This window comes from Heliangelus exortis, chromosome 8, assembly GCF_036169615.1.
Source record: "Heliangelus exortis chromosome 8, bHelExo1.hap1, whole genome shotgun sequence".
Lineage (NCBI taxonomy): Eukaryota > Metazoa > Chordata > Aves > Apodiformes > Trochilidae > Heliangelus > Heliangelus exortis.
In genome coordinates this window covers 22,414,596-22,426,986 of record NC_092429.1, presented here as the reverse complement: position 1 = coordinate 22,426,986, position 12,391 = coordinate 22,414,596, and the positions used below count along the sequence as shown (strand labels likewise).

The following is a 12,391-nucleotide window of genomic DNA, read 5'->3' as shown; positions in this document are numbered from 1 at the left end:
TACAGTTTTATTTTTCTTAATTTTAATTCTGGGTGTGCTTGTTTTTTTTCTGTTTTGGTTTCTTGTTTTTTTTTGAGGGGGGTGCGTTGGGTGTTTTGGTTTTTTTTTGGGGGGGTCATCGTTAAATTTTAATATTTTAGGTATGTGGACTAATGTATGGTATTTTCTGTGGTTCATGCAGTTTTGTGCTGGGAATCTTCTTGTGATATGTCCATTGCCTGTATTTTAGCATGTTCTGTTACATTGATTTCATGTCAATATGTGCTCTGGATTCTCTCCAGCTTAATTGGAGGAAAGCTGTGGCATGTTTATCTCTTTATAATAAATGCTTAATTGCAGCTAAACTCCTTTCAGTTATGTTTTAAGGTCAGACTAACTACCTATAATTTGTTTGGGTTTTTTTTTAATTTTTATTTCTAACCAATATTAAAGTCTATTATTTAATGCTGACTATGTGGCCAGTAGGATTTTTAAAAGTATATTTTAAAGTCTGCATTTTTTTTTTAGAGCCTCAGGTATTTCTGAAACCTCAAAAACACTACCTCTGGAGTTTTAATTGATATGCAACAAAGTAGACTTTACTAATTAAAATCAAGATGCTGTGCTTTTGCTACATGGACCTTTACATGGAAAAGTAGGTTTTACACATTTCCTTTTATTGTTCAGCGTAGCAATTGCATCCTTACAGGGTTGTAGGTTGGTGGCTTACAGTTCAAAAAAAAAAAAAAAAAGGAAAAAAAAAAAAATAGAGAAAGAGAGAGAGAGAGAGAGAGCTGCCACCAGCCCTGAAGACAGACAGTGGGCTTTCGTCCCTCAGACACCCCCAGAATACTAATCAGGAAAGTCAGACCCTGGAGGTCAGGGAGCAAGTCAATCATTCCAGCGATCGTCTCAGTGTGGAGGATCAAATTAGCCTGAAAAATTCAGCTGCTGGGAGGAGAGGGCGAGCAGCTGTCAGGGGCAGCAGCGAGATGCACTAATGAACCAGATGAATAGTGCAAAAGCTTGAAAATAAAAACAGGACAGTTGACATTTTTCATCTGTCAAAGCAGGAGATGCATGAAAATATAGTATTCCTGTTTTAACTCCTTAGGGGACGTTCAGAATTTTTTTAACACTCCGCAGCATTCAAACAAAAGTATTTTTTAATGAACACCTAAACTACGGAAAGGAGAATCTGTGCATGTGTTTAGAATTTCTGCATGAGTACAGACCCTGCAGTTGATTTTTCTTTTCTTTTTTTTTTTTTTTATTTCTGTGTTCTTTAGCTTGCATTTTTAACATTTCTTTTAAGGTAAGAGACAACAGCATGTAAAGCAAAAAATTAACATCTTGGTAGTACTGAATTTTTGGGAGGACTATAGGATGGAGCTGTTGTGTGGGATTTTTTTGGGGAGCTTTAAAATGATTCATTCTGACTTGAGGGTAATATGAAACAGGTACTGAACTGTTTGATAGCAGTTTTATCAGATATCAAGCAACTCTAAGAGCATTTTAGTAATTTCCTTTATACATTTCCCCCTGGTGATATTGGTGCTTAGACATGAAAGAGTTAAACTCCTATCTGGAAGACCACAAGACAGATGAGAGCCATTTTCAGCTTGTCCTGTCCCTGCTGAAGCTCACTGAGTAGCACAGCATGGACCAGCGTGTTTCACACACACTCTGCCTGTCTGGGGAATGTACACATTGTCCTTCCAAAATCAAACTTATTAGCACATGTAGAAAAGGGTGACTGACTTTGGGGCAGCACTGCACTCACAGCAGCATTCGTGCTGCTGCGCTTCAAAGACTTATATTGTCCTGCTTTCTGCAGGATAGAGCTAATTTTCCTTCAGCCCAACATTAAACCATTAATTTTTTAGTCTTTCATATAACATACTCAATTACGAAGTTTTGGCCTTGGGTTTAGTGTGGGTTTTTTTGTTTTGTTTTGTGGGGTTTTTTTGTTTTGTGTGTTTTTTGTTTTGTTTTATTGTGGGTTTTGGTTTTTTTGGGTTTTTTGTAGTATAGATGTTACCTTTGTTTTCTTGCTTTATATTGAGTATAGTAAAAGCTATGGAAGGCTACAAAATCTACTACTGTTATCCATTACTTTCACCATATGTTACTGATCAGATCGTGTTTTCAAATAAATTATGGTTTTTTTTAAAAAAAATATCTTCAGAGGAAAACTACAGGGTGGGTTTTGAAGGGATTTTTTTTATCACTCATGGTGCAAGGGCCCTCCAAACTCACAGCAGTATCAGTAACTACTCAGCTTTTCTCATTTTTATAAATAAAATGGTCTATACAATTAAAATATTACTGTGTAAGGATTGACACAGGTATGACTCTACAACATGGCATATTATTGTAATACACTGGTTGCAGTAATACTTTTGTAACTTCTGTTTTTAACACTGCACTTCCAAGCAGGGAATCAAAAGTCATTAAAAATCGCTTTTGATTTATTAGTATTACAGATTTTATGACAAAGCAGGTTTACTTAAAAACACAAAAGAAAACTACCTTTTCTTTAAACAGATGGCTGCACTGCAGAGTCCCTTCTATGGTGATAAAATGAACTTGTACTCCCTGTGCAAGAAGATAGAACAGTGTGACTACCCACCTCTACCTTCAGATCACTATTCAGAGGAAGTAAGTAATTTTCCTATTCATGGGCTAGATCCTCAGTTTCTGTAAGCTGGCACACTTCCAAGGAGTTAAATTAACTTGTTAATTTTTTGTTATTTGTAGATCATGTTCGTAAGTGTTTGCTTGTTGAACTTGCTCAAATGTTCCTGTCAAAACAAGTCTCTACTATGATTTTAAATTTGAGGGGGATTAATGGTAGAAAACCTCATACTGTTAGCTTCTAGATTTCATTGGGCTTCCTTGCAAGGATGACAAAATGGGTTCCCAGAAGGCACAATGATATGATCTACATGCCAGAATGGGACTCAGTCTTACAGCATGCTTTTCTAAAACCACAACTGTTAAAGTTGGTGTTGCATTGTAAATTAGTGCACAAGCCTTGTTTCTCCAGCAGTTTGCATTAAAATGGGTATAATGTAATTCACTGGTAAATATGAATTGTTTAGGTTCCCATTTGTTTGCATTACAAAACTGCCATGTGCCATTCAGTACAACTGCATGGCAGTTGTTTTGCAAGAAAAAGTGGTTCTTGGTGCCACTGATGGTAAATTTCAGAGAAATCCAGGCAGATCTAATATAATACACTCATGCATATCTCAGCAGTTTTTGTTTTCAGTGTACAGGTAACAGTTCATTACTGTCATTAATGCATTTAAGGGGGTACTTGATTTTTAAGCTCTGCAGTGAGAAGAAACTAAATAAAATAAATTGAGTGTTTTCCATAGTATGAGTACCAGAATGAAAAAAAGAATAAAAATCTTGGCTTGTTAATGTTCTGAGGTGCCAGTTTTGAAATACTTTCCCTCTTTGAAAAGAACAGGGCAAACTGATAGAACCTGTAAACCAAATAACAGTTATTAGTAAGCAATTCTTATTGAATTCTACATGAATTAAAGATTACTTAGAAAACATAAATAAACACAAGCACTGAAATTCTTTTAATAAACATAAAACCTTGTGCAATTTCACTTACAGGGTAAGGGCTGTAATTCTGAACCTTAAAGATTTTTACATTCAAAGACAGTGATTGGACTATTAATAAAAGATTACTGCCCAGTATTTTGTTTCGTTTTCTAATTATAGTGACAATATTTCCCCTTCTATGAAAGAAAATGGACTTAAAAAGATAATTCAGTGGTCTTACAAAGGATGAAATAAGGATCTATTGCGTAATTTAGGCACTTTACCTCTTTGTGGGCTTCCCAATTAGTCATTTTACCCGGGCCTTTTTTAATTATTATTTATTGTAGACTATAAATATGGAAGTTCACATAACCAACCTCAGAACTGGAGGTCTGGAAATACAGTAGGGTGTGAACAATAATGCAAAATGATAGCGAGAATGTCAGGGGCCGTTCTTTGTTGTGTCATTCATGCTGTCTTCCTTTTTCCACGAAGCACATGAATATTTCACATATCTGCATCCTCATCCTCTATTCTTCTTGACTAATTTTCAGACTGTCTGCATTTGCATTTCACATGGTAGCTGATTAGGAGATGCCGAGTGCAGCAGCGAAGCCTCAGCAGGCGGTTTCCATGGTGACCTTCAGCAGGATTTTAATGATGATACCACTAGTGGTTTGTTGAAGTTGGCCTGCCTGCAGGGCTACTTCACTGCTGCTAAGTGTGAAGTTGGATATGTGGATTCCCAGCCAAGGGGCAAATATCAAAGTCTGGCCCAGATAGAAGGTCTTGAGTTTGGATGGGGGAAGAGATTCCACCTTTTACTTAAATCTGAACGGTTTCTCGCGTTGAAAGAGGCTGCGAAGCACATGTTACATTTCCTTTATTTCACAGCAGGCATGTGCTTCTGCAGCTTGGATAAATCAGTTATTTGCAAAATACACGTTATTTTAAAACAAGGGGAGAATTAGAGCTGTGATAGGTATGAAGGTAGATTACCTAAAAGAAGTAATCAACTGTGGAGGCTAAAGGGAACATTTTTTAATGTTCGGATGTGCAGAATTGTGTCTTTGCTAAGGTACGTGGGGAAATAGTTTATTAGTTGTTGCACCAAAATATCTCTTCTGAATGAAAAAAAATACTGTGCTTGCACAAACAGTAAAAAAAAAAAAAAAAAAAAAAAAAAAAATAGAAACAAATAAGCCTTGTCTGTCTTTTTAGGATACTGGCCTAAATGTTTCACCTGTACTAAAAATTTAGATATCAAACCTTTAACTAAATTTTAAGCACACTCAGCAAGCAGTAAAGATCAGGGGTCATTGAACAGTAGAGCCCACTTCATATTTTGTAAGAAAGTATTTTCTGAAAGAAGAATTTCCAGAGTGTTGATCTCTGCCTCGCCTCATACAGGAATGTAAATACTCTCATTTGAAAATAGAAAACAAGGGCTTTTTAGAGAAACTATTTGTACGTAAATTTTAATGAATTTTAAGATGTGACAGTTATTCTAAAATTTGAACTCTGTATAAGGCTATCCTTTTATCAGCCTATAATGTGCCTGTGATGTGATGACCCAGTGTGTGTGTGCCATCATAGAACAGTGTGACAGAAAGGTGCACCTTAAGGCAGGTGAACAGAGGGATGATTTTTTAAATCATCTGATTAGTAATCCTAGTAGTCTAAGATGCGTTTTCACAAACAATTGCTTCAGCAGTGGAATCATGAAGCAAGATTTTCAAATGATTAACAACTTTGGGTATCTCAGTTTTTGAATATTCCTAAAGAATGTCCAGTGTTCAGGGTGAATACTTGGCATTTGCTGAAATCTGTTCTGCTTTAAAGAATTCAAAGCTGGGGCTCCCTTGCCACCCCGAGTTAATACTCAGAATCCTGCCAGTTAATATTATTTTTGTGTTGCTTTCACAATAGATGATGAGGTTTTTCAGTCTCCCCTTTCACTGAGGTGCCTTTCTTCTGAAGTCCATAGCTTACCTCCTACCCATATTTGAAGGCTGATGAGCCAGGAGGTCTAGGATGGAAGTCTTGCCAGCAGAAGGGCTTGAGAACAGCACTGAGAAAGGACTTTAAGAAGGCCTCCTGTTCAGAGAAAGAAGAGTTTGGGTTTTTTTCCCCTATCCAGAATTTCCTAAATGAAAATTTCTCTTTTTCACTTAGCTAAAAATGCAAAGCACCTGCCTGTTAGAGTTCTGTTTTCTTCCTCCTCGTCCTCCTGATTCAGGTATAATTATTTATTTCAAGCTGAAAAACCTGCAAAAGTTAAAGAAAAGTGTATCCCACTGCTCCCCCATCAGGCTAAGCTCCAGGCTAAAGACAGTCATTGTGAGAAGTGCACAGAGGAGGTGAAGAACAATAAAAATCTGCAGAAGTTAGCAGCTTGGGGATGCAACAGGAGATCCCTCCAGCTCAGTCATAAGTCTGCTCTGCCTGTTGGCCAGTCTGCCAGATAATGAAAAATTACTCTAACTCTAATGATAGCCTGACTTTAGAATCCCAGTGCCTCTTCCCATGGTACTCTTGGGCTCTTGTGCTACATCAGAAATCTTATTAATACTAGAGGGGTTGACAAATGGATTTCAGGTTTATTGAAATGGGTATTCCTGTAGGAGGTAAGGGAATAGTGCTATAACCAAGTGTGAGCCTTAGTTGTACTTCTGAGTAATGATGCCATTTTGCTACAGTGTCTTTCTAAACAATGAATCTTCTTGGCCATTTTTTTTTTTTTTTTTTTTTTTTTTAAGCTTTGAATTGCAATATATTGTAACAAGTAACAAAGTAACTCTGAAGGAAGGATTTCTGTTTAATGATTTACCAAACACTTTGAGTTTGAAATTGATTTTAAGATGATGAAGTTCAGTTTAGAAAGCTAAGTCCCAGTTACCCACAGGACTGAAAGGACATGAAATAGTCTACTGGAGATAAACAAGGCTTCTCATGCTTTTCACAGGTAAATTTCTTCAGTGTCCACTTCTGCTGTTCTACCTACAGTGAAGTTACTGATATACAGCTGGTAAAAAGAGGAAAAAATACTCTGTTTCCCCTCTAATGGTAGTTTTATAGGTTTCCATCTTTCAAGAACTTTTTCTAAGATTTTATTCACTGTATGCAGTTCTAGTGAGCAGATGGAAGTCTTCACAGAGAAAGATAAATGCATACTTTCAAGATTTTATGTCATATTCTCCAGATAAATTACACTTGCAGTCTCTCTACAAAAATATTTGCTGCTTTGAGTCTAATTTCAAGCTTGGATGTTTGGAATGTTCTTCAGTTTTTCCTGTTTTCCATGCAGGCTGTCTGAGGGGTTGCATAGTAAGCTGCTCATCTGCTGATTCACTCCCTGTTGCTTCCACTGTATCCCACCTGCTTCTTCTGCAGGAGACTGTTTTGCTTTGCATAATTGTATTACATGGTGGCAATGAGGATTTCTTAAAGTAGTTCATAATTTCCAGCACTCTATTCTTCAGATGACTGGGACTTATTACAGGCTGATAGGTTTTCTTGTTAGTGGTATTGTATTTTGTTTACTTGCTGCCAGAAGGAATATGATGGCTTTTATAACTCCATTAGTCAAAATATACTAAGCATATTTAAGATTCAAGTGGCAAGTCTCTGTTAAAGATTATTTTGGTTTGATGTTTCTTTTCAATTTAGCAATCTGATCAATATTTTCAGAATTAGTGACCTCATTTTTAAATATTAAGATGCTCATGCTAAAGAAGAGGGATGTCTACTGTTTTTGTATTGTTTAATGTGAAAAGCCTGTACATTTTATACAATTTTTATATATATATATATATATATGAATATATATATATACTATTTATATATATATGAATATATATATATATACTATTTATATATACTGGAAGAGCTATTGGATGATGTTTTAACTTACAGACTTCCTATTCCTGTGCATTTATATTAATCTTTTGAAAAGTAAAAGAAGTATAATCCTAATTTTATGGCCTGCTTTGTATTTTTATAAAAAGCAGGAAGGAAACACTCTGGTGGCAGATTTGAATATACAGTCTTTGTTACTTTTGAATAATCATGGTGCAGAAGTCACTCTGTTATATGCAATAATTAGACTTTATTTATAATAGTAATAGTACCGGGGGGGGAGACTGAACCAAATTTGCTGTATTGCCCTAGAAGGGGAGGATCTCGAGGTTGGTTGCTCTGTTTTTTGTTTTTTTCCCCTTGTGGCTTTTGTTTGGTGTGGTGTTTTTTTTGGTTTTGTTTGTTTGTTTGTGGGTTTTTTGTTTTGTTTGGTCTCCAGTACTACAAAGAGATGCAGGAAGATTTGGCAAAGCTACTGAAAAGCATAAAGAGTTTCACAGTTGTTTAAGTGGCTTTTGCAAAGGATGGCAATTGTTTTCATGTCATCTTGAAGCAGATGTATCCCACACTGCAAAATGCTTAGGAGATGAACACACTTTAAAATAAATGCCCTGGCAGAAGGGTATCCAGACAATATATTACGTTCCAATGTCATAAGTTTGTAGGCATACTGAGGGATGCAGAAAAACCTGAAATTGTTCTTGTCAGTTTGAGGAGGCAATAAGAATACCTGAGTGCTGTGGAAGCTCTATGGGGTTGCTTCTCCTGAATATGTGTGCTGTAGAATGCCCAATAAATTAAGGTGTTTGTGGAAACATGGGGTTTTCTAATCATAGTGATTTGTTTAATCTCAAATAGAGTCTTCTATGGACATACTTGTTAAGTATGTACTTTCTGTAAAGAAAAAACTCATTGATCACTAGGGATAAATAGTGGGACATAGACTAAAGGTTACTTACTCCTATATCCTGTCTCCAGCACTGGGCAAATGGAGTAAAAAGGCCAGTATAGTGTGGTACATCCCCAAAATAGCTTCCATATTTATGTTAGAGATTTCTACAGGTAGAGTCTTTATATTAAATAGCTCTCAGTGGGCTTGATTTGTTCTGTTGCTTTTTGAATACGTGTGTATTGGTAGCTTCTAGAAGGAGGCTCTGCACATTTTCTGTGGATTACAAGGAGAGTTGCTGCTGTTTGTTGGAACCTGTCAGGAATCAATGCTGTTTATTGCTGGCAAACTCTTGTACCAGGAGGGAATGAGCAAGCAGTCCTGATTTACCTCCTTGGTGCAAGTTGCAGCCCTCGGTGGTTTGTATACATTGCCCTCCAAGGTCGTTTAAAGTTAAAGGGATTAGAACTTAAATCTGCTCATCAGTTTTTCTGGACAACAGTAGAAAATGTAAAAATCTTGGGTACATGTTGCACAGGTGCTTGCACAAACCTGTGTGCAGTGTGAGTCCAGAGGAGAGAGGGTTGAGTGTGTCTGTGCAGAATTGCTCTGTTTGGCTGATTTTTTTTCCACTCTTACTAATTTGAGTTTGATAATGTGCAAAACTGACAGGATTTTGCTCTTTCTTACCTGTTATTTTCCTTTCCTAGCTGCGCCAGTTAGTTAATATGTGCATCAACCCGGATCCAGAGAAGCGACCAGACATAACCTACGTCTACGATGTAGCGCAGCGGATGCACGCACAGACTGCCAGCAGCTAAGCAGACATCAGGGCATGAAGAAAACAGCAGAAATAACCAAGTATTTTAAACGAATCCATCCCACCTCTTTGTGTGCGTGTTACCGAAATGTAATTATTTGAGGCTTACTGTTGTGCTTTGGGTTGTAAATCAACTTATATACAAGCTTTGTCCTTTTCCGTTTTTCTATTTTTTTCATATTTTTCTAACTCGGTTTTAAAACAGGTTTAAATGTGTAAAGCATAACTTTGAAAGATAATGAGAACTGTTGTTTTTCATATTAGGTGGGCTCAAGTATAGTTTCTTTAATAACAAAATGGTATTCAACTGGGCCTCAGTTCTAAAATACAGTTGCACTTTTGCACATGATACAGATATTAGGCTTATTATCCAGAAGCAAAATGTCTGAATCTCTCACCTTTTTAGTAATTTAAGGAGAGTAGGAATCAGAACAGAGAAATTTAATTTTTGTTCTAAGAGGGACATAATAATTATAGAAGCTTATTGTATTTTCTATTAGATTGTAGTTTGCAGTTCTTGAGTTAAGAGTGGAAAGGTGATTGGATTAGTTCTCTGCTTGCCAAATGAGACAGGAAAATAGTTTCAGGAAAAATTATCACGCTGAAATTTTTGTAACATCCCTTTTTCTTTTGTTACTCCGTCATAATGCATATAAAACTTTTGCTATAGGTTTTCTGGGAAAATTTAAGGTGTTGATTCTGCAATTTGATCATTTTTAATAGACTTGTGTGGCAGTGCCCTGGGGCAATAGGAGTCTGCATGGTTCATTCTTAAAACTGTGCAGATGCTTCTTGTAGCAAATAGGGTTCTTTGAGGCTAGCATTTATGAGAAGGTCTGATTAAAAGATGTGATCCTTAGGTAACTTCCCAACTGTTGATGAATATGTCACTGTTTGTAGATGTTTGTTTAAAAAATTTTAATGACTTTAGAGTATCCCTTGAGTGCCTTACAGTATATTTAAATTTTGAATTTTTATTATTTTTTAAAGTACAGAACCTTTTGGAAAAGATATAGTAGTGTAGTATAACACAAAATGTATTTTTCATTAATATCTGGTTTATGCAGTATCCTGAGAATTAGATTTATATTTATCAAAAGTAAATTTTAGCTTTTATGTTTAAGAGCAACTTTTATGTTTAAGAGTGACTTCTTCATTTCAGAAATAAATACATACATGCAAAATGGTTTTCAAATATTTTACTAGTTGAAAAGGAAATTCAGAATGCTTTTGTTAGACCTTTATGCCTTTTTGAGTAAGCTTACATAATATTTTTTATTAAGGGAGGAAGAAAAAGGGAAGAGTATCTTGTTTTTAAATGTGTTAAAATGGAGAATGGACTGAAATTTCCTGAGTTTTTATACAGGCTTTCAAAACATAATTATTACCAGTGATATTGCTAAGAAGCTGTTACAGGCAATTACATCTTTTTCCTTGTGGGTAAAAAGAAGTTATTTCAAATAAAAGCAATGGTATGTACATACACATACAGGTAATAGATGGAGTCAGTTCCTGCACGCTCAGATTCTTTTTGTTTGCTTATCTGTGCTGCTTTAATTTTTGATTTTATATAATGCTTGAAGAGTAAAAATCCAGCTGTGGGGTTTTTGGATAAAATCTTCAATGGAAATTGTGTTTAGCAAAATACAGGACTTTTCAAATAGTAGGTGCCAGATCATAATTTTATCTTAAATTTTTTTTTTTTTAATTTTATTGTTTCCAGATTTTGTAGGATGAATCCTTAGTTTTCCTTGTAGCTTCTGTGCATACTTAATCTTCCAGGACTTCAGTGGAACAATTTGTAGGGAGGAAGTATTTGCAAAACTTTGGTTTGTGTGTATTGGTTGTTCCTATTTTAAAATGTATAAAATGGGTGGTACAGATGACTCTGGTACCAAACTTTATAATTTAGGAACCCATACCAGTTAATAGAACTGCTTGTATAACTGGGGACTGCAGACTTTATCTCTTGATATGAAATATATGAAATATAAGTCTGTTATGACACTCCCATGTGTGCTATACACTTATAAAATATTTTCTTTTATAAAACACCATTCTATTTTTCATATGTTGTTGATGGTGGCACTTGGCACTATTTATTTTAAGCTGTGGCATTTTGTGTTTATTTTCTTAGAAGAGACTATGTTACATTTCTAACCAAAATGTCTGAATAGCTTCTCTTTTTATTTCAGTAATGCTACACTATTAACTTGCTTTGTGAGTAAAATTTGTGCTCTGAATGACTTTACATAAAAACAGCCTTGTCTTGAGAGCTCCCCTGCTGTGCAATAGTCTAATAGAATAAAACATGCAGGTATTAAATACAATGTAAAAATAATCATAGTGTTTCTATGATATTTTTTTCAATTTTTTTCAAATTTTTTCTTGTTACAGATACATATATATATATATATATATATATATATATATATATATATATATATATATAAATGTTACAGTACATGCTACCTATCTTTTGGACAGCTTACTGCTTCCAGTAGTTGATTATAGGGGAGTTTTCTCAACTGTAACTAAAGTCAATACATTAAAAAAGTATTTTTCATATTATATGTAAAAAAAATTATCCAAAAATACTGCATTAGATATATTCACAAGTTAATCCAAAAGTGTGTTTTTATCCAAAATTTAAAAAAACAAGTCTAAAATTGTTTTCAAACCGTATGAAGGTATCTGAAAAGCATAAAAATAACGAAGAGCTCCTTTTATGGCTCCAGTCCTATGAGCTCAGGTTGGCTCTTTTTTTGTGTAATTTCAGTAATTTTTAGTGACCACCTTATACATACATGGATAGTAATCAGATGGATATATAGAAATGACCTCCTGAGTTCACTTTTCATACTTTGTCACTGGTTTAGTAGCAGGGAAAAATGTGGTTTCAACCCCCCCCCCCCATCATCTGTTACACTCTGATGATCCAGCTATCCATGGCAGAGGCAGGCAATAGAAGCATGTTGTCTTTTTTTTAATGAGCAGAGACTTAAAAAACATGCCAGTATACCAGCAGATGAAATGCAGTGTCTGATAAGACTGGTGTTTTATTCATGCTCATGATTAAGAATGCCATAGAGTGAAATTTTTGACAAGAGGCTTGGAAATGGAGAAAGACTTCTTAGGCTGGTGGTTCTCAGGTATCTCTGAGTGGGACCTGAAATGACAGGGATAAAATCTGTCCACTTATCACTGTTTTTGCTGTTACACAGTGAGATGAGCATCTTAATGGCAGAATTTGAATGCTGGTGGTGAATGCTGCATCAGGGTAT

General features: G+C 35.4%; 1 protein-coding gene across 2 annotated transcripts in view; it reads left to right on the top strand.

Moving 5' to 3' along the window:
* Window positions 1–11,768, top strand: part of NEK7 (NIMA related kinase 7) — a 69,491-nt gene extending 57,723 nt beyond the window's left edge. Inside the window, exons 9-10 of one of the 2 annotated variants that reach the window (XM_071751040.1) lie at window positions 2,527–2,640; window positions 8,998–11,768. In XM_071751040.1, coding sequence (XP_071607141.1) covers window positions 2,527–2,640; window positions 8,998–9,108 — 225 coding nt within the window. In that variant the 3' untranslated portion in view covers window positions 9,109–11,768. The remainder of the gene's footprint in view (window positions 1–2,526; window positions 2,641–8,997) is intronic. The other variant, XM_071751041.1, reaches the window with a different exon arrangement.
* Window positions 11,769–12,391: the final 623 nt, after the last annotated feature.